This window comes from Ahaetulla prasina, chromosome 7, assembly GCF_028640845.1.
Source record: "Ahaetulla prasina isolate Xishuangbanna chromosome 7, ASM2864084v1, whole genome shotgun sequence".
In the NCBI taxonomy this organism is placed as follows: Eukaryota; Metazoa; Chordata; class Lepidosauria; order Squamata; family Colubridae; genus Ahaetulla; species Ahaetulla prasina.
Window position 1 is genome coordinate 85954055 of NC_080545.1, and position 25861 is coordinate 85979915.

Sequence of the window (25861 nt, forward strand, 5' to 3'; positions counted from 1 at the left end):
TCATGGTTGAGTTCATCCATGATGCTTAACTCTAAATCTGGGTTAATAAAACTCAATTGAGGTGCTCACATAATATGAAGTGTTTAAAGAAACCATATCATGACTAAATGTGAGGACTTGGTTCACTTAACATTTAAGAATGTGACTGAATTTTTCCCATCAACTGAATCACAAACTAACCAAACTCATTATAGATCATTGTAGCTTTCCCAGTCAATATTTCAAAGCATCTGTTGCAACTGAGAAGTAAACACAGATAAGCTGGCACAAAACCCATGGTTATATGACCAGCAAAATTGGTTTATAGCAGTGGTGTCAAACTCGCGGCCCATGGGCCGGATGCGTCATGTGCTGGCCACGCCTACCCCCGGTTTAAAGAAGGCGAAAAAAGTCACGATACATCACATGACAACAGCGTGACAATGTGAGTTTGGCACCCCTGGTTTACAGGCTTCATCCGTTTTCTTTTATTGGTTCACCCAGAATTATATGGATGAATTATATTGACCTGTAAACCTGGTTCACACAGGACACTAAACTGCTGTCACCCTACCCCTCCCAAAAAACCCTAAAAAAAATGGAAACCTAATTAATTTAAGCATGTTGTGCATATACGGTAGATCCAGGTAGGCTTTTAACTAGCCAGGTTTAGTATATTGTGGAGAATCCAGTGAATGCAGAATCATTCTTCATGCAGAAGAGAGTAAGCAAAATAAGCAAAGCAATTATTAGTCATCTCTTAGGAACAGCAGCACCCTTCAGTGTCCCAATGTTATGTCGCAAACTCTGCTCCTTTTGGCCATACAGATGACGCTGCACTGTTCAGAGAAAAGGCACAGGGCTTGCATTGCAATGGCACGATGCTTAAAAAAAACCACCACGGTGACCTATACCAAGCAAAGATCAATACCACAGCATTTTTTGCTGTGCAGTTGTAGCAAGCTGCCAATTTTTACAGAGCTGAATTCATCTATGGTTGTATCAACAGTTCTGCTTTGTATTAAAATGAATGATAATGACAGGCTGATATGGACACTGAATTACAATATAAGTTCCCAATGGAAGAGTTTTAAGAGCCACTTCGGTGTTGCAGTTGAGGCACCAGGCTAGAAACCAAAAGTCCAGCTCCACCCCTAGGCACAAAGCCAGCTGGATGACCTTGGGTTAGTCACTTTCAGTCCTAGGAAGGAGGCAGTGGCAAACTACTTCCGAAACACCTTGCCAAAAAAACTTCAGGGACTAATCCAGGCAGTCACCAGGAGTCAAAAACTGTCTCAAAGTCACATATACACATGCACACACAACACACTAGAGCTTAGTGTTGTGAATGGCCCTTTGGAAATTCCAAGGGAGTCCAGGGACAGCCTAAGAGTAATTCCTGCTTGGGGAAAAGATCTCCCCACTTCCATTCTGATTGTCTTTTTAGAAATCTTTCCTTCACATCAACTATGGTGTATTTGAAGAAGTTAAAAAAAGAGTAGTTCTTGAATTTTTAAATTTTAATTTTTTAAAAAAATACCTCCTAATACTTACTCATATATATGTTTATATACTATATAATCTTTTTGTGTGATACTTATATATATTCTTGTGACAAAATAAATAAATAAATAAAATAAAAATAAATCCTGCTCTCACTCTGGATCTCTTAGCTCCTCCCCTTCCTCCTCCTCCCTCCTCCTCTTCCTAACTGAAGTAAGAGGTTGGATGCTTAAAGTAGGAGTAGGGTGGGTTTTGTTTTGTTTTTTGCAGCCCAGAGCCATTTTATTGCTATCTAAAGACAAGAAGAGATGTCAAGATTTTAGGCAGGAGTTAAGGGATAAAATAGATGCCTTTAAGCCTTTGCAAGGTTAAAGCACCTATTTTGTCTTTAAAGCCATTAAAATTGATCTGAACTTTACAAGGGGTCAGTAGATACTAAAGAACAGAATGGTGGTTGTCCATTTCTCAAAGTGCCTACTATTTCCATTGCTCTTCTTCCTTGGCTTATTCAAAAGCAGGCTGGTGATTTTACCTTTGTCCACTCTGGAGCTGCCCTGAGAATGCTCTTGAGATCTGAACAAAAGACCACAGGACGTATGTGTCAATGACTACCTGTCAATGACTACTTCAGCTTCAACCACAACAATACACGAGCAAATAATAGATACAAACTCAAGGTAAAACGCTCCAAACTCGATTGCAGAAAATATGATTTCAGTAACAGAGTGGTCAATGCCTGGAATGCACTACCTGACTCTGTAGTTTCTTCCCCAAACCCCCAAAACTTTACGCTTCAACTGTCTACTGTTGACCTCACCCCATTCCTAAGAGGTCTGTAAAGGGTGTGCATAAGTGCACCTGCGTGCCTACCATCCCTGTCCTAATATTCCTTTTTTACTTACTCTTTTCATGTATCCAACTTATGTTTATACTTTTACCTGTTATCTTATAAATGATTGATTGACAAAAATAAAATAAATAAATAAATAAATATGTGCATGCAGCTTACATCCTAAGATTTGTCCAACTTCATTTAAATCTCATTGAATCATTGAATCATAAAGCTGGAAGGGACCTTGGAGGTCTTCTGGTCCAACCTCCTGCCCAAGGCAGGAACCTTTATACCATCTTGGACAAATGGTTGTCCAATCTTTTCTTGAAAACCTCCAGGAATGGAGCACACACAACTCTGGGAGGCTAGCTGTTCCATTGATTAATTATTCTCATGGTCAGAAAATTCCTCCTATTTTGCAGTTGAATCTCCCTCTGATAAGCTTCTTGTCCTGCTCTCAGGTATTATGGAGAATAAACTGACCCTCTCTTCCCCATGACAGCCCTTCAATTATTGGAAGACTGCAATCATATCTGAGCCTTCTCTTCATTAGGCTAAACATGCCTAGTTCATAAATTTATATAAACATTCAGGGTTTTGTGTGTGTGTGTGTGTGTGTGTGTGTGTGTGTGTGTGAATGGTGCCATTTTGCTTAAATGTGGACTGGCATTTAGTGATAGAGTTCACCATTAATTTGGTGAACTCTATCACTAAATGCCAGTCCACCATTACACCATGCAGATTAAAGTTTGGAATCGTACCTATGTTGCAGGATTTACGAAATAAGTAAGAGGAAAACACAGAGAATTTTATCCTTAAGAAAAGACTGGTGAGATAAAATGTAGTATAAATTAAAAGTTGAAGACACAGCTAAATAAGGATGGGAGAAGATAGGAAAAGTGTATATAATAGAACAGTGTAGACAAAGAGGACAATATATCCTTTTGCAGAACTAAGGGAAACCTGTGGATAATCAGCCAACTGGAATGATGGGAGAATTAGAAAAAATAAAAAAAGGGCTTTTCTAAAAATTAGAGATAGGAAAGTTTTTATAGTATTTGTAACTAAACTCTGGGATTTGGTGCTAAAAGATAGTCACTACAACAACAAATGCAATGGTTATTAGAGTGGTCAGGGCCTTTCCTCTCTATTCAGTTAATGCCCACCCATTGTTGTGTTGGCAGAAAACAATATACCGTATTTTTCGGAGTATAAGATGCACCTTTTTCCTCCCTAAAAGGGGGTGAAAATTTGGGTGCGTCTTATACACCGAATGTAGCCCCGCCCACCCACTGGCCCCCACCCTTGGGCCTCTGCCTCCCAGCAATTTACCTCCTTGCAGCAAGCAGCAAGAAGAACAGCCCATTTCAGCTTCAGCACAGCCTAATTAGCACAAGTTGATTGTTCCCGACTCTCAGCTGTTTCAGGTTGCAGGGATTGCCATTGTCTATTGCTGGCGGGCCTCTGCTGCTTGCTGCAAGGAGGTAAATTGCTGGGAGCAGATATTTGTGCTAATCAAGCTATGCTGAAAACGAAAATGAAAGTAAAGCAGGCTATTTGCTGTTTGCAAATTTGCTGGGAGGCAGAGGCAGATTTCTTTTTCTTGTTTTCCTCACCAAAAAATGTAGGTGTGTCTTATAGTCCGGAGTGTCTTATACTCTGTAAAATACGGTAGGTCTGACATTGATTGTCTCAATTGCTGGTCTTTATCTTGCTCAGAGGTGCTCCCAGGGTGTGGGATTCAACAAAACTTAAGATGGAAACACAGCCTTGTGATCAAAGCAACAACCTTCTTTGACTTGTGTCATGACACATGTAAACAAGATTAAGGCTTTCATTGTATAGTTGTGCCATCTTGAATTTGGTTCTACTTCTGTTGCCGTCTTCTATTCATTCGTTGACAGTCTCTTGACTTTGCATCAAGTTAACAAGAAACAAAAACCAACAGATCTTGGGTTCCAATTTTGTTGGTATTTCTTGGATCCATACCCCTTTTATTCAAAGCCACCTAGTGTTTTTTTCTCTTTTCAGGGAATATCAGCTTTTGGGGAGGAATCACTGAAAAGGATTGACATTTTGGTCCTCTTGGCCAACTTGTTAGGGGGATCTATGTGTCCGGAGACAAAATAAGAGAGACTTTTGATTTCTTTAAATAAGGTTGCTCTTAAATCCTTAGAGGTGAGATTGTGCATTGAGGAGCTGTGGTGGTACAGTGGTTAGAATTCAGTACGGCAGGTTAATTCTGCTGACTGCTGACTGCCAGCAATTTGAGAGTTCGAGTCTTACTGACTCAAGGTTGACTCAGCTTCCATCCTTCAGTAAAATGAGGACCCAGATTGTTGGGGGCAATAGGCTGACCCTGTAAACTGCTTAGAGAGGGCTGTAAAGCACTGTGAAGCGGTATATAAGCCTAAGTGCTATTATTGTTGATCAGCATTCACATCTATCAAAGAGAAAAGTAATTTTTCACCTGGCTGTCACACTAGAAGATTATTTCTTTCACAAAAAAATATTTTTGTATGGATTTTTGCCCGAGTTTTTGATCCCAGTGAAAATATTTTTGTTGCTTTTCAAATGTCTTATTCTCTCTGCTGATGAGTGAACTTTCCATTTCATTTTGGGGGTCACCTTCATCACCCTTTTGAGGAACATCTGGAAAAATTGTTTTTTTTTTTTCCAGGGAAGTCTTTGGGTAGAATTGAAACACTGAAAGGTAAATCCATATCTCTTCACAGTAACGAGAGACTTGACTTCTTTGGTTTTGCTGCAATCCAAGGTCTACAAGCCCCTTCATTTAAATTCAGGGAAGAAATAGCGAGGAAAGGATTTTCTTAACAGTTATAGTTTTCTTTTAAAAGAGACTTGGCAGGACTAAGATGGAAATTCTGGGGGTGGCAATGTTGGCAATTCTTCTTCCCAACCTCCCAGATGTTCTGGCAGCTAGCGTTGGTTTTACCATGAGATTCTAGGTCCACAGAAGTCTGGTTTGTGAATAGTTCCTGGCTGGTTTAAAAGAGGAGTACTTACCTTGACAAACTACTAGTTCTTTTCAAATTCGGCGCAACCATGGACTTTCCAGATGTTCAAATGGTGGTTACTCATCCCTTTCAGATAGAAGAGCTGTTTTTCTTATCTAAACTCACTTATCTTACACTCCCAACTAGGTTAACTGTATTTTACGTGTGTATGGTTTCTGAGCACGCTGGAGGTTCTTTGTGGTTATTTTGAAATTTTCCCTAACAGGGGACCTCCCTCCCTCATTCACTATCATCTTCCTTCCCAAATCCTCACTATCACACTCAAGGGGTCTCACAGAGTGTCGACTTCCTGCTGAGTAAATTCCCTTCCCCGCAAAGCCAGTGGTTTTCTCAGCTGTTTTAAAAGCTTTTTTTAAAAAAAACTCTGTCTTTAAAAAACTTCAGGCTTGCCATCAGCTTCCCTGACCTCACTTTTTCCCTGCCACATTGTTTCTTTTCCCCTCATGGGGTTGAAAAAAGACCCCCGTAGATCTTTGAGTAGAGGCACTATTGGGCTTCAGAGTGTATTGATGGTAGTCTAGAACAGGGGTCCCCAACTTTGGCAACTTTAAGCCTGGTGGACCTCAACTCCCAAAATTCCCCAGCTGGGGTATTCTGGGAGTTGAAGTCCTCCAGGCTTAAAGTTGCCAAGATTGGAGACCCCTGGTCTAGAACCCTCCAAATTTGGCAAACATGGCTGGCTAAAGGAATTCTGGGACTTGAAGTCTACAAGTCTTAAAGTTGCCAGGTTTGGAGACCTCTGGCCTGAAGAACAGATTTCCGGATGGATGGATGGATGGATGGATGGATGGATGGCACCTTCGGAAACAAAGTGGTGTGAAACACAGTCCACAGGCAAGGCAGAGACTGGTTGGGCTCTTATCTTTATAACCAGGTCAGTGGTGAAATTCAATTTTTTTTTATTACCGGTTCTGTGGGTGTGGCTTGGGCGTGGCCTGGCTTGGTGGGCGTGGCAGGGGACGGATACTGCAAAAAATCTCCATTTCCACCCCATTCCAGGGGAAAGATACCGCAAAATCCCCATTCCTTCTCCACTCCTGGGGGAAGGATATTGCAAAATCTCCATTCCCACCCCACTCTGGGGCAGACAGAGGTGGTATTTGCCGGGTCTCCGAACTACTCAAATTCCCCGCGACTGGTTCTCCAGAACCTGTCAGAACCTGCTGAATTTCACCCCTGAATCAGGTGTCTTGACATCTGATTGGCTTGTAGGTGAGCTTCTAATTGGTGCAGGTTGAGGGAGACTGGTTTTGGAGAGGTAGAACTTGCCACCAAGGAGTACTTTTCCTGCAACTCCGGACATAATGCTGAAAAACTATCTTCAGGGCATTTACTCTGTAGCATGAGCTTTGCTGGAAGATGATTAGTCAGTTGCCAAGATTCCTCAAGACCCATGTGCTAGGGGTTGTAAGGGGCATATCCATTGAGCATGGCAGGGGAGTTTCTTTGTAGAATGAAGTAGGAATATACACAGGTCCTTGGTTCTGGTCAAGCTGTGGATGAAACTTGCTATCTCTGAATTCTTATCTTGGTTTTCTTACCACATTGCAAGAAGCTGTCATATGTGTAATGGTACAAAAGTGTCGTAGGCTCATGGTTGCTGTATTCCAGCCTTCCCTACCTTTTGGATGTATCCGATTCTACTTCATTTATTCCTCGCCAGCATGACTGATGGCCTTATTGGCTAGAATGTTATGAGTAATTCCAAGTTGGGAAAGGCTACTGTACTGCATGTCCAAAATATAAGATTTTAAGTTTAAAAAAAAAAAGAGAGGATCCAGCCTTATGGTAATCCATCAAGCTGTTCCTCTGCAATTTCCAGGTCATGCTTGCCATTCACAGCAATTTCGGTACCTGTGGCCTTTGCCAGCTGCAATCCATTGGAGAGATATAGCATATAGCCATGATAGCGAACCTATGGCAGGTGTGCCAGAGGTGGCACACATCGCCCTCTCTGACAGCAATCAAGCTGTCGCCCCAGTTCAGCTCCGCTGCGCATGTGCTCATGCCTCCCGCCGGCCAGCTAGTCTTCAGATCTCTGCTGCGCATGCACGGGGGTGCGGGGTGCATGTGTGAGGGTCAGGGAGCATGCGGGGGGGGCGCACATACATTGCATTTTTGAGGTTTGGGGCCGCGCACACATATTCGCACATGTGTGCACGTGCTTTGGGCACTCGATCCAGAAAAGGTTAGCCATCACTGGCATATAGCAAAAAATGAAATGAAGTAAAATAATGAAATGGAATGGGTTCATTTATATTTTTGGGGAAACAGGTTCTTTCTATCTACTAAAGAGCTGGAAGGAATGTATGTTCCTATGCACTATTTGGATATGCTACATTGCTCAGCTGAGTCAAGTCAGGGAGATCATAGACACTTCCAGGTAGAAGACATAGAACAGGGGTGTCAAACTTGTATTGCCATGTCATTGTCACGTGACATATCACAACTCCCCCCCTTCGCTAAACCGGGGTGGGCATGGCCAGCGCGTAATGCATCCGGCCCACGGGCCACGAGTTTGACACCCCTGGCATAGAAGGAGCTTCTCAAGGAGCTTGAGTCCTTAAATACAAGTAGTCCTTGATGTACGACCAGTCACTTAGTGACTGTTTGAAGTAATGATGGACCTCCCAGGGGTACTTAGGATCTGGTTCTGATGTTCCAATGGCCACTCCTCACTTCATGGTCACATGACTGCTGGATTCTTTGCAACCAGCCTGCTTTTATGGTCATTTGCCATATTGTGAATTTTATGATATTTTTTCCCAAAAATTGGCATTTATTTCTTTTGGGCAAAATCAGCTCATAGCGAATAATAGGCTTGATTAACGACTCTGATAGTCATGTGAGAAGTTTGGGGTGTTGTAAAGCAAGCAATATTCTTATATATTTTGTTCTTATGATTTATCAAATCTATTCTATTCTATTCTATTCTATTCTTATTCTTATTCTTATTCTTATTCTTATTCTTATTCTTATTCTATTCACTTTCAACCCCGTTTCTTGGAATCACCTCAATGTTTCTCGTACCCTCTTTAGTAATTCTTCTTTGTTGCCCACTGATATGAGGACATTATTGAGTATGGAACTACTCCCAGAATGCCCTGTAATAGGCGTTCCATTATACTTTGAAATAGCCCGGAGGCCACGTTTACCCAAGGTCCAGCAAGGTCCAATAAAGTAGCTTTTCTAACCAGTAGAAAGCAGCAATTCTCCCCAGCAAAGATAATTGCAATTTTTTCCAAACAATCAACTCCTTCTGAACTTTTTGCCATAAAACCTCATAGTTATTCTTATACAATTTCACATTTGATGACGTAATATAAACCCCTAAATACTTAACCTTCTTTACAATTTCAAATCCTGTTACTTCCTCTAGTTTTTCTTTCTGTTGTCTGGCCATATTTTTTATTATCACTTTTGTCTTTTTCTGATTTACCTTAAACCCTGAGACATTCCCATATTGATCAATTATTTCCAACAAAGATTTACTAGAATTTATAGGGTTTGTTAAAGTAATCACCAAATCATCTGCAAAAGCTCTTAACTTATATTCATACTGTCTAACTCTAATTCCCTCTATCTCCTTTACTTCTCGTATTTTATCCAATAATGGTTCTAGAGTTAAAATAAACAATAATGGTGATAAAGGACATCCCTGTCTTGTTCCTTTCGCAATCTTAAAAGGTTCTGTTAAGCTACCATTGATTATAATCTGTGCTGTTTGCTCTCCATAAATTGCCCTAATTATTCTTAAAAAACCATCTCCAAATTGCATCTTTTCTATTAATTTAAATAAAAAATCCCAATGCAATCGATCAAAAGCTTTCTCTGCATCGAGAAAAATAAATGCTGCTGGAATAAAATTTTTCTTTTCTAAGTACTCCAGTAAATTAACAATCTGCCTAACATTATTCCTCATCTGTCTCCCTTTTATAAATCCAGATTGATCATTATGAATTCTTTGCTGCAGAATCAACATTAATCTATTAGCTATTATTTTAACAAAAATCTTATAATCATTATTTAAAAGTGAGATTGGCCTATAATTCCCAGGTTTAGAACAATCCTGTTCCTCTTTTGGTATCAATGAAATAAAAGAGGTTCTCCATGAGGGGGGAATTCCCCCTCCTAGTTGTATCTGATTAAATAATTCCTTAAGTGGACCTAACATCTCATCCTGTAAATTCCTATAATAACTAACTGTAAGCCCATCCGTACCAGGAGTTTTCCCCATTTTTAATTGTTTAATTACCAAAATAATTTCTTCCGAGGTTATAGGCCGATTCAATTCATCCGTTTGTTCTAAAGTTAAATTTAAAAAAAAAGTTAAATTAAAAAAAAAAAAAATTTAATATTATGTAAGTTCATTTAACCTCTGGCACTTGGAACGGGATCTGAAGTTGAGTTATGGATCAGATTAGCAAGATGCCTACTATTTTAACAGCTCCCCCCCCCCATTTTTAGCTCCCATTATTTGTAGAACAGTGAATCTTGAGGGAGCTATTTAGATAATTAGATCTACTAGCTAACAGTAACAGACTTGGAAGGGACCTTGGAGGCCATCTAGTCCAACCCCCTTGCTCATGCAGTAGACCTGTACCAGGGATTCAAACCGCCAAACTGCCGACCTTTCTGATCGACAAGCTCAGTGTCTTAGCCACTGAGCCACCTAGTCAGGCTAGTCACTTGCTCAAGGACTACATTTTATTCAGTGGAGAAACCCAAATTAAAGATGGCTACCCAGCTGTTCAACCTAGAAAGCAGAGGTGGGTTTCAGCAGGTTCTGACCAATTCTGGAGAACCGGTAGCGGAAATTTTGAGTGGTTTGGAGAACCGGTAGTAAAATTCTGACTGGCCCAACCTCATCTATTCTCTGCTTCCTGAGTCCCAGCTGATCAGGAGGAAATGGGGATTTTGCAGTATCCTTACCCTGCCACATCCACCAAGCCACACCTACTAAGCCATGCCCACCGAACTGGTAGTAAAAAAATTGAAACCCACCACTGCTAGAAAGGTACAGGTTTTCCTAGCTTTCTATTGGTAAACTGCCCTCTTTGGCCTAAATGCAAATTTGGATGCAGCAAACAAAGCAAAGGCAACCCGTTCATTTCCTAATTTCTTTATTGCCTTCCCAGTCATTTTTATTTAACTTAAAACCTGGCTGTATCATATTTATTTTATTGCTGACTCGGAGCATCTGTTAACAAAGGAAACTTCTAGCACCAGCCACAAAACGTGTCCTAATAAGGAGAACTGAAAAAATACCAAGCTTTCAGCGGTGAGGTCAAAGATATGAGGCAGTGGATAATAATTCCACCCTCTCCTTCACCACTGAAAATATTATGGTGTGGTTTGGCGTAGAGAGCAATGGTTTGGCTTAGCTGGTCAGGGACAATCTGTCCTGTTGAAAACCCTTCCAAAGCAGACAGTCCAACTACCCTTCTCCCCCCTCCCCTTTCTGTTTTCTTTTTGCAATTGCTAATTAAGTTACACACTGAATGTGTCAATTGCAAAACCCAAGAATGCTAATAAGGAGGATTGCCAAGGAGGTTTTGTGGCACTTTAAGAATGAACCAGTTATAGTTTTGTACACTTATTTAGTGCTGTGATGGAAGGGTTAGGGCGAGTCCCTTGTGAGATGTGTGTGTGTGTGTGTGTGTGTGTTATCTGATCCCCTTGTTAACGCAAACCGAGTTTATGCAAGGGAGAGATGTGCCACGTGCCCAACCTCTTGCATGCAGGATCTAAAAGTTCCAGTTTGTCTTTAGTCCAGCTTAGAGAGGGAGTGTGTGTAATGGGGGTGGGTGGTTGTTCAGGTTTTTTGGCTTCTGTGTTATGGAGCAGGGCAGGGGTGAAATGTAAAATTTGTTACTAAGGGTTCTGTGGGCGTGGCTTGGTGGGGGTGGGGTAATGTGACTGGGTGGGGGTGGCCAACTTTTTTTTTTTACTTTTAAAAGCATTTTTTCTACAACCTCTTCGGCAGAAGAGGTTGTAAAATCTTTAAAACTCTGACAATCAGCTGAGTTGCCTGATCGTCAGAGGCTTTTCTTTTCTTTTAAAAGCATTTTTTTTGCCTTTAAAAGAAAAAAAAAGCCTCTGACGATCAGGCAACTCAGCTGGGATCATCAGAGCCTTTTAAAATAATTTTTTCTGCAACCTTTTTGGCCGAAGGAAAAAATGCTTTTAAAGGTTAAAAAAAAAAACCCTCTGAGGATCGCGCGGCTTAGCCGAGCATGGGCGGGAGGGCAGAGATTTTTGCTACTGGTTCTCCAGACCACCCGCTGCCATCTCTATCGGATTGGGCGATCCGGTTCGAACCGGGAGCATTTCACCCCTGGAACAGGGGACCAAAAGAAACAACTGCAGCCCTTATGTCCATTGTGCAGGAGCAGGTTGGAAAGAGCTGGATACTGTTCTGGTTATCTACATCAGAGTTCGTCAACCTTAGCAATTCTATACCGTGTAGACATCAACTCCCAGAATTCCTGTAGGAGATGACTAGGATGAGCCCTAGGGAGGGATCAAATGTGTCATCAGTCATGAGTCCCTGCATTTCTGTCAGACCTGCCACAGCTTGGTCTTCTAGGAAAGGAAGACTCTCGACTCCAGTAGTAGCAAAAAGAATGCTTTCACTAAAAAGCCAAGTGGTTACAGCAGATCAAAGTCAGAACTGAGGTTCTCCACACGAAAACTTCCCAGTTAATTTTCCCTTTCTCATTCCACCTCCATTATTTGTTGATTATCTAGTTACCTTCAAAGAAGTTGTTTTGGTAACTGTCCTGCAAAGGTGGGCTGGATCGCGAGCCGCTATATTCCATTTCCCAAGACTGACCTTGGGATAGTGAGCCGATGTCTTGGGACGGCACTGAGCTTAATTTTGTTTTCTCCCTTCCCCTCGCTTCCCTCCCCTCCCCAGTAGTTTATGACAGGCTGGCATCTAGCAAAGAATAGAATAGGACAGGACAGGACAGGACAGGACAGGATGACAGGACAGGACAGGACAGGACAGGACAGGACAGGACAGAATTGAATTTATTGGCCAAGTGTGATTGGACACACAAGGAATTTGTCTTGATGCAAACCATACTATTCACCTCGTGAATTTTCCTCATTTATAAAAGCAAAGTTGAAGCGAAGGAAGACAGTACTGACAGCGCCCACAAGGGATCTTAAGTCCAGCCCACCTTGAATGCCTTATTTCCCGCTCATTTCCCTTAGCAGTTAGTAGTTCAGATTCTTGTGGAGAGCTTAAGCTTGCAATAAATCTTTATACTCATTTGAAGTGCCAGAATCTCCTGATTTCCCCGGTGCTTGACAGTTCCCCGGTCAGTCATGCGCTTGACTCTGTGGTTGCAGTGTCCATGTTTTTGCACCCCCACCCCGGAGTGCCCCTGCTTTTTTATCCAACCAACTTCTTCCCTTTTATTTCAATCTTAAGATTATTCAGCGATGCAAATAAAATCAAAGTGTGTCCTGATTTTTCAATGACCAGCAGGAAATGGGTTGAGGCATGTTTTCCTTGTCATTAGATCAACCACTGTCATTAGATCAACTACTGAAAGGTAGTTGATCTCAGGTGGCTTCCCTTTTCTTTTGTGGATGGTGGTTGACCACATTTCTCCTGATCATATTTTCATCATTTTTCCCCATTGGTCTACCCTGGAAGAGAGTTGGAAAGGGAGCCAGAGTTTCCAGACAGGAGTTATGGCAGAAAGGAAACAAAATGCAAAACATAAAAAAAAAAAGAGATGGAAACGAATATCAACATGTTGCGCTTCTTTTTGATGTTTTGAAAGTGCCCGTCAGTAGTACAGGAAGAGGGGGGGATGTTTGATCACAGAATGAGCTGTAAACCGTCAAGGGCTTTGAGCGGTTAGTGGAACAAAACAAATGGTGAAGAATTTTCTTTCCATTGGGGGGCTTTTGATAAAATAATTATGCCGTTTTGCCCTATTACTTGTAACAGTTTAGTTCAGTGATGGCTAACTTTTTCCAGATGGAGTGCCCAAAGCGTGTGCACAAATGTGAGCGTGCACCCAAACCCCCAAAATGCAATGCACGTTCAACCCTGCGCATGTGCGTGTGAATCCCCTGCACACGCCCTGCCCCCAGCACATGCATGCATGACCCCCCATGTGCCCCACCCCTGCGCATACGCACGCAACCCTCCACACGTGCCCCGCACATGCATGCACAATCCTCATATACGCCCCACTCCTGCATGCATGTGCAATCCCCCAACCCTGCGCATGCATAGCAGAGACCTGATGACCAGCTGACTGGTGGAAGGTGCGCACGCAGGCCCGGCAGAGCTGAACTTGGGCGAAGGCTCGCGTACTCATAGAAACGTGCCATAGGTTCACCATCACGGGTTTAGTCTAAATACCCCTGTGGATTCAATGGATTCATTGAATTGATTTTGTTTATTATTAATCAAATTTATATAGCCGCTCATTTTATCAAAGGAGATTTCTGGGCTGTGCACAACAATAAATAAAACAATTCCAATATAAAATAAAATTTTAAAAAAACCCCACAGCAATAAATAACATAAATAAAAATAAAAATACTAACCATGGGCAAAGGGAGGATAAAAATAATCTAATTCGGAAATGGAACTATTAAGACAAACTTTGATTTCCTGAGAAACCTAGGTCTGATGACTAACCAGGTCTTGAGGCCTTCGAGAATTTCAAAAAAGATGGAGCTAATCTAATTGTGAATGAAGAATGTTCTATAGGGCAGGTACCATGGCAGAGAAGCCCTATATCCCGGGGCCCACCAGATGTGGATCCCTACCTGATGGAATCCACTGCACTCTTCTCTGTAATTTGGGAGAAGACATCCTTCAGATAACGTAGTCCGGTGATGGCTAACCTTTTTGCCATCGTGTGCCAAAAGCGGGGGGAGCACGGGGGGATGTCATGCATGCGCATGCCCACACCCATGGGGAGGGCAAAAACGGCCTTCCCCACATACCCCCAGAGGCCAGAAATGGCCCATTTCCTGACTTCCGGTGGGTCTGGAAGGCCCAAAGATCAGCTGGAGCTAAGCTAGGGCAATTCTCGTGTGCCCACAGATATGGCTCCGCATGCCATCTGTGGCACGTGTGCCATAGGTTCGCCGTCATGGACCCAGTCTGATGCCATGAAGGGCTTTAAAAGTTAAAACCGGCACCTTGAATTGGACCGGAATCAAAACTGGCAACCAATGCAATTCTTGGAGTAGAGGCGTAACATGGAATGTGCATAACTGCCCAAACCGCTGCAGTAAGAGCCCTGGTGGCGCGGTGGTTAGAATGCAGTATTTCAGGCTGACTCTGCCCACTGCCAGGAGTTTGATCCTGACGGACTCCAGGTTGACTCAAGTCTTCCATCCTTCCCAGATCGGTAAAACAAGATGGGACTCAGCAGATGTCAATGGTTGGGGCAATCTGCCGACTCTGTAAACCATTCAGAGAGTGCTACAATGCACTGTGAAGCAATATATAAGCCTAGATGCTATTGCTATTCTATACCACCGGAAGCTTCCAAATACTCTGCAAGAGCAGCCTCATATAGAGCTTCTTGAGGAGGGGACAAAGCTAGGGCTCTTTAAGAGATAAAGGAACAACCCCCTTACTCAAAGAATTAGTCACTGCCATAACCCATTCACGCACCGCTGCCAGGATTTCTAAAGCTTTTGGATAAACTGGGCAAACGAAAAACCATCTTGGTAGAAAGTGATGATAAACAATTTCTATAATGCTGCTGGGAAGATTGCATGGCTGTAGTAGCTATGCTCGATTTCAGGTCATATTTACTTTTATTTTACATTTGCTCCAGAATTCCCCCACCCCCTGGAATTCATTCTCTTTTTATTATTTTTCTACCTAACCCTAAGCTTTAGGTTTGCGGTCCCCAACCTTTACAGCTTGGTGGCTTTACAGCTTGGGGGGGGAGGGGAACTGACTCCCAGAAATGGGAAGCACCCCGCCTGGTACCACCACTGCTCTGGCCCCTGATAGCCTGCTCACTTGCTTCCCATTGGCTGCAACCCAAGGCACGGAGGCACCAGCGGGAGATGTCAAAATAGGAAGCCCTTGCCTGCTGCTGCCTCCCCGCTCTCCACACCATCCCCCTGCTGCAGCTGAACTGCCAGTTTGGTATTTGGGGCGGAGCCAACCTACTGCCACCCACTTGCTCACCTAGATGTCCACACGGCACCCGCAGAGAGTTATCACCACAGCGGCTTTCCGGTGTTGAAATGTCCTGCAAAGAAATGGCGGCACCGAGCTGGCAAAGGGGATTTGACGTTTGGCAAGAAGGCTGCCCCCAGCTGGCTGTGCCAAGTTAGCGGTGTTGAATCATCCCATTCTGTTGCGAACAATGGGTTTGTTAAACGATTGCCACAAAAATGGCCATAGGTTCAGTTACATGATGACTCGCTTTACGAGCATCACAACTTAAGACTCTGTTGGGCAGGCTCCAATATAGTCGTACGTCGAGGACGATCTGTATACTTTGTTCGTCCACTTACAAGAACTTAAAATGTGCATTGGAGTTCTTGCAGTAATAGAACGTGTGAACACAGGATGCCGATCCACTTGATGTTTGGTTGCTTCTTTTTAGCCAAACTTGCCTATCAGCTTTTCCCCCTAAAATATAAATTAATTACATTGCATTTTCAGCCCTGAAAGTATAATTACAATATAACGTCCTAGCAATAGAAATGTTAAATATCTTGGCAGGCGATCTGCATTTGCAGAAAACTTACCTAAGGCCCAATGTAGGTATTTCAAGAGATTATTTTGACGACAGATCTGGCTTTGCTTCTGCTCCCTATCAGTTTCTATCAAGATTTTGTTACTTCTCCTTAAGAACGCTGATGTGGGCAAGTTTTTGTCTGCCAATCTTGGCAGATTCAGTCAAAAGGGGAAATACATTACTGTTTTTAAAAAAAATATGTTATTATGTACATACCTCCTCATCCAGTAAAGGAAAAGAAGACTCACATAGTTAGAAATAACAGATTCCCCACTGTGAAGCATCTTGCAATTTAAAGTAGAGGAAAACAGCAGACTCAGAGGAGAAAGAAGAGGCAAAAATAGAGACGTATCAAAGAAAGTGATACGTGACAGGTGACCTGTTACTAAATAATAATATATTTTTTTTAAAAAAAGCCTGCATTTCTACATTGCTGTGAAGAATTCACAGCGTTGAATTCCTTGTAGTCATTGATTCACAGTTATTTGGATAAAAGAGATTAAAACCAGCTTGGTTTTTTTTTTTTCAATGGTAGCTCCAAGTGTATACCGTATATACTCGAGTATAAGCCGATCCGAATATAAGCCGAGGTACCTAATTTTACCACAAAAACTGGGAAAAACTATTGACTCGAGTATAAGCCGAGGGTGGGAAATGAGGCAGCTACTGGTCAATGTAAAAAATAAAGATAGAGCCAAGTAAAATAACATGAATATTTATTTGAACGAAAAACAATAAAAGTGCAAAAGGGGGTCCCCAAAAAGAATATGGTATCAAAAATACAGTATCTTTAAAAGTAACAGCAACCAAGCTAACGAGAGCTAAAATCCCTCAAAACTGGAATTCTCCTCCTCATCATCTGTTTGTCCAAACAGAGCTTCAGCTACTTCAGCTTCTGTGATGTTATCCGCATATACGTTGTCGCCATCACTGAGTTCACAGTCGTCATCATCACTGCTGTCACTCTCATACAATGCGCTGTCTTCACTGCCATCCATAGCATTACTAATGCCACATTTCTTGAAGGCACGTTGCACCATGTCCTCTGGAATATCTTCCCATGCATCACGAACCCACTGTGCTATTAGTTCTATGTCTGGCTTTCTCAGATTTCCAACTTTTGTCAGACGAGCTTGACCAGATGTCATCCATTCATGCCACATCCTTCGCACATGGTCCTTGAAAGGTTTATTTAAACTGACATCTAGGGGCTGCAATACAGATGTAAGCCCACCTGGAATAACGGCCAAAGTGACTTGAGATGACTTTGCCAATTTTTTTATGTCATCAGATGTGTGGGCTCTGAACATATCCCAAACTAACAGTGATCTTCTAGTCCAGTCCCCACTCCTCAAGCAAGAGATCCTATACTGTTTCAGACAAAGGATTGTCCAGTCTGTTCTTTAAAAACCCTCCAGGAATGAAGTGTCCAATAAGGTTCAAATTGCAAGTACCGGTAGTCCTCAATTTAAGACTGCAATTGAGCCCAAAACATTGTTTTGTTATTTTTCCCTAACCGTGTATGTATCCCCCTGCCCCCCATTTTACGTCAGGCTGCCATCAAAGCGAAGCACGGCTGAATATTATTATTATTATTATTATTATTATTATCATTATCATTATCATTATCATCATTATCATCATCATCATCATTATTATTATTATTATTATTATCATTATCATTATTATCATTATCATCATCATCATTATTATTATTATTATTATTATCATTATCATTATTATCATTATCATCATCATCATTATTATTATTATTATTATCATTATCATTATTATCATTATCATTATTATTATTATTATTATTATCATTATCATTATTATCATTATCATCATCATTATTATTATTATTATTATCATTATTATTATTATTATTATATGATGATGATGATTTTTTTGCATTGGACAGAGCGAGCTTCAGTTTACCAAACTTTGTATCTTTTAATGAAACGTGTTAGTCTGGAAGGGACTGTTTGAACTCACAAAACACTTGCAACTTTTAGTTCCGTGCTGAGGATTTTTGGAAAGCAGCCCAGCAATATTTATTTATTGCTCGGACTGCTCTTATTTTCACTCCCCTTTCTTTCTTTTCCTTCCTCCTCCTCCTTCTCTGCCTCTCTTCGTCCCCCACCTCCCGGGATCCTTGCGGGTCGAAGGTTCTGCCCTGCCTTACACCAGCCGCCCACCCATGCCAAGGTCTCCTGGCTCTTTCGCCTCTGTAAGCAGCGGCTCGGCAGCGCCGCCTCCCTCCATGGATCGGCTCCTTCCCCAGCACTGAAGGCATCCTTAGGAATACACCTCCACCTCCAGGAAAATAAAAGAGGCAGAGAAGGTAAATCGCCCGCCTGCTCGGAAAGGAAGGGAGAGGACTCAATGGAAGAAGGAGAGGAGAATTACCAATAACAAACACAAAGCGCTGGGTTAGAGGTGCCTTGTCATGTACAAGGAGATCAGAGAGGGCAACCACATGAAACAATAATCAGACTCAAAACGGGCTGCTTATTTGCCATTTGCTCTGGGTAGAACGGGTTTTTTTAAAAAAAATTGGTTTGGAGAAGGAAAGCTAATTTGCTGATCTGCGCGAGGGTCGGTTTCTTTTGCCTCCCTTCTTCTTCCTCCTCCTTCTTCCCACCCTAGCTTGCAATGCCCCCATCTCTCCTCCTCCTCCTCCTGCCCCCCTCTCGGGGGGAGAAATTGTTTGTTCTTGCCGTATTTCTCCGCTTTCCAAGAGGCTTTTCTTTTTCACCTCTTTCTCCCCACCTCCCCAATTTCCATAGGGGGGAAAAAAAACCCTGGGGAAAACTTGGCAAAAAATAAAATAAAATAAAAAGTACTGAGTGCAAATGTTTTTTTTTTATACTGTAGTTGGAGTTTTCCACGTTTCTTTCACATTCAAGGCAGCATTCTCCCCCCATCCCTCGCTGCTTTTCCAAAACATGCTTTGAAACCTTTGCATTTTATTGGGATGTATTCGTGACAACGCCTCCGCCTCCGAGGCGAGAGGAGGACAGTAAGAGGAGGCGAGAGTGACAAACAAATAAAGAGAGTTCTTCTCGCCTTGGCGTTGACACACTCGCCGTCCTCTCCGAAAAGCCGAAATTGAGTGCGGCGGCAGTGGGGTGGGTGGGTGGGTGGGGAGGCCGCCGTGAAGTGCCGGCTGGGGAGCCGGGATTGAAGTGCCGCATGCTTTGCCAGCTCGGCCGGCTCGTTTGGGCGGCGGCTGGCCTCCGGCGTTTTCTTCCGCCGCTTTTGATGGCGGCGGCGGTGGTCGGCGGAGGGGCGGAGGGGCGTTCGACATTTCGCCTCTCCCTCGTCCTCCTCTTGCCGGGGGGGGGGGGGGGGGGGGCGTTTGCCCCCCTCCCCCCCCCCCCCGAAAAGCCGAAATTGAGTGCGAAGGGGCAGGGGGGGGGAGGCCGCCGTGAAGTGCCGGCTGGGGGAGCCCAGGAGCCAATCCCGGGCTCCCCCAGCCGGCACTTCACGGCGGCCTCCCCCCACCCCCACTGCCGCTTCGCACTCAATTTCGGCTGGAGAGGAGGCGAGAGTGACAAACGCCAAGGCGAGAAGAACTCTATTTGTTTGTCACTCGTCCTCCTCTTGCCCGCGGTGGGGGCGGAGGCGTTGTCACCCTCGCCCTCCTCTCCGGCCGAAATTGAGTGCGGCGGCAGAGGCCGCGTGAAGTGCTGGCTGGGGGAGCCCAGGAGCCAATCCCGGGCTCCCCCAGCCGGCACTTCACGGCGGCCTCCCCCCACCCCCACTGCCGCCTCGCACTCAATTTCGCTTTCGAGAGGAGGCGAGTGACAACGCCAAGCGAGAAGAACTCTATTTGTTTGTCACTCGCCCTCCTCTTGCCCGCGGTGGGGGCGGAGGGGGCGTTTGTCACCCTCGCCCTCCTCTCCGAAAAGCCGAAATTGAGTGCGGCGGCAGAGGCCGCCGTGAAGTGCGGCTGGGGAGCCGGGATTGGCTCCCGGCTCCCCAGCCGGCACTTCACGGCGGCCTCCCCACCCACCCCCACTGCCGCCGCACTCAATTTCGCTGGAGAGGAGGCGAGTGACAACGCCAAGGCGAGAAGAACTCTATTTGTTTGTCACTCTCGCCCTCCTCTTGCCCGCGGTGGGGGCGGAGGGGGCGTTTGTCACCCTCGCCCTCCTCTCCGAAAAGCCGAAATTGAGTGCGAAGCGGCAGGGGAGGCCGCGTGAAGTGCCGGCTGGGGAGCCCAGGAGCCAATCCCGGCCCCCAGCCGGCACTTCACGGCGGCCTCCCCACCCACCCACCCCCACTGCCGCTCGCACTCAATTTCGGCTGGAGAGGAGGCGAGGTGACAACGCCCCTCCGCCCCCACCGCTGGCAAGAGGAGGACGAGTAAGAGGAGGCGAGAGTGACAAACAAATAAAGAGAGTTCTTCGCCTTGGCGTTGACACACTCGCCGTCCTCTCCGAAAAGCCAAATTGAGTGCGGCGGCAGTGGGGTGGGTGGGTGGGTGGGGGGAGGCCGCCGTGAAGTGCCGGCTGGGGGAGCCCGGGATTGAAGTGCCGGCATGCTTTGCCAGCTCGGCCGGCTCGTTTTGGGGCGGCGGCCGGCCTCCCCCGCTTTGTTCCGCCCCTTTTGTTGGCGGCGGCGGTGGTCGGCGGAGGGGCGGAGGCGTTCGACATTTCGCCTCTCACTCGTCCTCCTCTTGCCCGCGGTGGGGGCGGAGGGGGCGTTTGTCACCCTCGCCCTCCTCTCCGAAAAGCCGAAATTGAGTGCGAAGCGGCAGTGGGGGTGGGGGGAGGCCGCCGTGAAGTGCCGGCTGGGGGAGCCCAGGAGCCAATCCCGGGCTCCCCCAGCCGGCACTTCACGGCGGCCTCCCCCCACCCCCACTGCCGCCGCACTCAATTTCGCTTTCGAGAGGAGGCGAGGTGACAACGCCAAGGCGAAGAACTCTATTTGTTTGTCACTCGCCCTCCTTTTCCCCGCGGGGGGGGCGGAGGAGGCGTTTGTCACCCTCGCCCTCCTCTCCGAAAAGCCGAAATTGAGTGCGAAGCGGCAGGGGGGGGGAGGCCGCCGTGAAGTGCCGGCTGGGGGAGCCCGGGATTGAAGTGCCGGCTGGGGGCCAGGAGCCAATCCCGGCCCCCAGCCGGCACTTCACGGCGGCCTCCCCACCCACCCACCCCCACTGCCGCCGCACTCAATTTCGGCTGAGAGGAGGCGAGGTGACAACGCCTCCGCCCCCACCGCTGGCAAGAGGAGGACGAGTGAGAGGGGCGAAATGTCGAACGCCCCTCCGCCCCCGCCCCCTCCGCCGACCACCGCCGCCGCCGCCGCCATCAAAAAGCGGCGGAAGAAAACGCCGGAGGCCAGCCGCCGCCCCAAAACGAGCCGGCCGAGCTGGCAAAGCATGCCGGCAGCATTTGGGCTCGTCCTGCCGGCCCAGCTGTTCCCGAGGGCAAAAAACCCTCTCCCTGGGTCGGCTCTGCAAGGGTAGACTCGAGTATAAGCCGAGGGGGCGTTTTTCAGCACAAAAAACGTGCCGAAAAACTCGGCTTATACTCGAGTATATACGGTAATCCCTTCCTGCCACTGAAAGGTGTTTTGAGGTAAGGCTTTGACTGTGCAAATTGCTCTGCTGTAAATAAATCGGGGAAGGAAGGAAGGTGCTAAATTATGCCTTATGATTGGTGGTGCTGGGAACGATCCAGCTGGAGAATTCAGAGGAGCCATTCTTCTCTCTGAGCTGTAACCAAAAGGGAGACAAGATGTTTTTCAGATGTTCCTGGACTTCAGCTCCTGTCAGCTTGAATCAGCTTGGTCAATTGCAAAGCATTTTAATATAAAATAGTCAGAGAGTGCTAGATTGCGTATGCTTTCGGTTTCCCTTCCCTCCCCTCCTTTCTCACTCCCTTCCCTTCCCTTCAGCTGATCCCGCCAGCTGATCCTTTGTTGTTTCTAGGCGGCCCTGCCGGCTAGATCTAAGCACCTGGTAGGCTGGATCTGGCCGGTGGCCCTTGAGTTTGATAACCCTGTGGTAGAGCATCTAGAAGCCTGTGAGGATCATAGGATTTGGGTATGTTTATCATACAGACTAGATAGCTGAGAGGAAGTATAACTGCAAATAAATTGTCACACGCAACAGGAAGTGGACTAATTCTCTCTTGGCCCAGAGGCAGGGCCAGCAGCAATAGAGAATTCAGATTAGACATCGGGAGAAACACCATCACTCTTCAGATCTGTCAGCCGGTGGAAAAGAGCTTCCACATGACATAATACATTGATTTGCTAGAGGCTGGATGACCTCCTGTTAGAAATGCTGTAATAAAAGCTCTTGCATTGGGCAGTGTTTGAGCTGTATTATGTCTAAGATGCTTTCAGTTGTATCATTTTTATGAATCCATCAAAGAGCAACAAAGATGATTAGGGACTGGATGCTAAAACAGATGAAGAATGGTTTCTGGAATTAGGTATGTCTAGTTTAATGAAAAGGGCCGTGAGTACCATGATAGCAGTGTTCCAATATTTAAGAAGCTGCCACAAAGAAGAGGGAGTCAACTTATTCTCCAAAGTACTTGAAGGATAAGAAGCAATGGATGGAGATTAATCAAAGAGAGAACCAACTGAGATCTAAGGAGAAATTTCCTGACAGAACAATTAAACAGTGGGACGACTTGCCTCCAAAAGTTGTGGATGTTTATTTATTTATTTATTATTTTTTTTTTTATTTTGTCACAACATCATACAAAAAGATTATATAGTATATACACATATAAACATATATAGGAAGAGGAAAAGAAAAACAATAGGACAGGAACGGTAGGCACGTTTGTGCGCTTATGCACGCCCCTTATGGTCCTCTTAGGAATGGGGTGAGGTCAATAGTAGAAAGTTTTTGGTTAAAGCTGTTAGGATTATGGGAAGAGACCACAGAGTCAGGTAAAGTATTCCAAGCACTGATGATTCTGTTGCAGAAGTCATATTTTCTGCAATCTAGATTAAAGCGGTTTACATTAAGTTTAAATCTATTGGTTGCCCTTGTATTATTGCAATTAAAGCTGAAGTAGTCTTTGACAGGAAGGACATTACAATAGATGATTCTGTGAGTTAAACTTAGGTCTTGTCGAAGGCGACGGAGTTCCAAGTTTTCTAAGCCTAGGATTTCAAGTCTGGTGGGATAAGGTATTTTGTTGTTTTCAGAGGAATGGAGAACTCTTCTTGTAAAATATTTCTGGACACGCTCAATTGTATTGATGTCAGAGATGTGGTGAGGGTTCCAAACAGGTGAGCTGTATTCTAGAATTGGTCTAGCAAATGTTTTATATGCTCTGGTTAGTAGTGTGGTGTTTTGGAAAAGAAGCTACAAAATTAGGTTTACAACTCTTAGAGCTTTTTGCTATGTAGTTGCAGTGGGCTTTGGCACTTAGATCATTTGACATGAAAACTCCAAGGTCTTTAACGGGATGGGGTCGTCTGTAAGGTAATGTCCATCTAGTATGTACTTAGTTTTAGAGTTCTTTTTCCTATATGTAAGACTGAGCATTTGCTGGTTGAAATTTGAGCTGCCAATTTTAGACCAAGCGGTTAGATGGTCAAGGTCGTTTTGAATGATAGAAGTGTTGTCTGTGGTGTTAAATAGTTTGACATCGTCAGCAAAGAGAACACAATTACTTGAGATATGGTCACAAAGATCATTAATGTATAGAATAAAGAGTGTTGGTCCAAGGACGCTGCCTTGAGGAACGCCACTCTTGACAGGAACAGGATTTGATAAAGCATTGCCAATTTTGACCACTTGTTGTCTGTTAGACAGAAAAGCAGATATCCATTTGTGGAGGGGTCCTGAGATGCCATAGGATGTTAGTTTAAGGAGAAGTTTATCGTGTACTACTGAGTCAAAAGCTTTGCAGAAGTCTATGTAGATTGCATCTATTGATTTGCCTTGATCTAGATTTGAAGTCCATATGTTTTTGCAGTGGAGAAGTTGTAAGTTACATGATAACTTTTTCCTGAAACCAAATTGTTTGTTGGAGAGTAGGTTGTTAGTTTCTAAGTGTGAGGTAATGGATTGATTGATGATAGATTCCATGACTTTGCAGGTGACGCAGCAAAGGGAGATCGGTCTGTAGTTTTCGACTAAGCTGGGGTCTCCTTTTTTGAAGATGGGGATGACTGTGGCTAGTGACCAAAGTTTGGGAAGAGAACTGGTAGTGAAAGCTTTATCAAAGATAATACTTAGGGGTTCAGCTATATTAATGGAAAGTTTTTTTAAGAAATATGCACATAGACCATCAGGTCCAATAGAAAGCGATGGTTTTAAGTTGTGAAGAGCTTTACCAACGTTGTCTTCTGTGAAATCTATATGAGTTAGATCATCATAGTCATTGCTGGTTCGTTTGTGGAATGTTGGATATGTGTTATCGGAGTTAACAAAAACTGAGCCAAAGAAAATGTTGAAGAGGTTTGCTTTGACTGTTTCGTCATTGCATTCTTTGTTGTTAGAATCTTTTAGTGGTGGGATGGATCTTGAATCTTTAAGTTTACTGTTGACAAAATTATAAAAGGCACGATTGGAATTTGTGCGTAGAAGGTTTTCTTCTTGCTTGGTGTGGTAATTTGTGCATTCAGTTTTAATTTGGTTGCATATGTTTCTGTAACGGTTTCTGAAGTTTGTAACATAGCCTTTTTTGTTTCTTTTCCAGAGGATTTTTTTGATTGAAGCTTTTTATTGATATGGGTAGTTTGTTTTCTTGGACATGGTAGTCATTCGTGGTACATATAATTTAATGACTCTATTGATTTCAAGTAGGAAGATTCTATAGAGGTCATCAGCGGTTATGCAGGTTGCAAACAGATTTTGCCAGTTCAGAAGTGAAAGATCGTTGTTTATAAGGTCGTAATTGGCTTTCTTGAAGTGGTAGTTGGGAGTCCTGGTGTAATGACGAATTAAGTATGGACGATTATTGAGACGAAAATCAATCATGCAGTGGTCACTGTTTGAAAAAGGTTCTTTAATTTGTATACCGTAAATTGAGTTTGGATTGTTGCAGAAGATGAGGTCAAGGCAGTTGTTGAGTCTTGTATTGTTAGTTACAAGTTGTTCAAGACCTAGGTTTGTAACAGCGTTGTATAGTGTAGTATGGATTGGGTCAGTTGAACATTCATTGGTTGTCCAGTAAGTGAGGGGTAGATTTAAGTCCCCAGGGAAGATAAGAGGGTATGGGCAAGAGGTAGTCCATGTTAGCATTGAGGTTAGCATATTTGCGTGGGTAATGTCATAGTCGGGGCTCTGTAGCATAGTAAGAATCAAGAGTAGTGTCAAGGGATAGGTCGATACTATGGTTTCAGGAAGAGAGAGTTTATGTGCTACTTGGATATTTTTAGATTCAGTGTCTTTTGTAAAAGATAGCCACTCCACCACCTCTTCGGTTTTCCGATCTGATCGATAGACTTGATATTCTTTGTTTGAGATAATGGAGTCAGGAAGGATGAATTCAGCCATGTTTCACAAACAAAATGATATCAAATGTGCCACTGTTTAATAAGAGGATAAATTCAGGTAATTTGTTGACTATGCTTCTTGCATTTATCAATTTGCATTTGAGATCTGATATGATTGGTGTTGAAGAGGTAAGGCGTGCATACCTAGTTTTGGGTGTTAGTAGGTTGGGGTTGTGGACAATAGATGGTTGGATGGCTGTTTGGATGGATGGTTGTTTGGATGGATGGTTGTTTGGATGGTTGGTTGGATGGCTGTTTGATGGCTGGTTGGGTGGATTGTT

The 25861-nt window shown here is 44.1% G+C and overlaps 1 protein-coding gene across 13 annotated transcripts in view; it reads left to right on the forward strand.

Annotated features, from left to right (window-relative positions):
- Positions 1-25861, forward strand: part of CALD1 (caldesmon 1) — a 257710-nt gene that overhangs the window by 175159 nt on the left and 56690 nt on the right. The window contains exon 2 of one of the 13 annotated variants that reach the window (XM_058189687.1): positions 1998-2159. The exons of 11 other annotated variants lie outside the window; for them this stretch is intronic. In XM_058189687.1, coding sequence (XP_058045670.1) covers positions 2101-2159 — 59 coding nt within the window. In that variant the 5' untranslated portion in view covers positions 1998-2100. The remainder of the gene's footprint in view (positions 1-1997; positions 2160-25861) is intronic. One more of the 13 variants, XM_058189686.1, reaches the window with a different exon arrangement.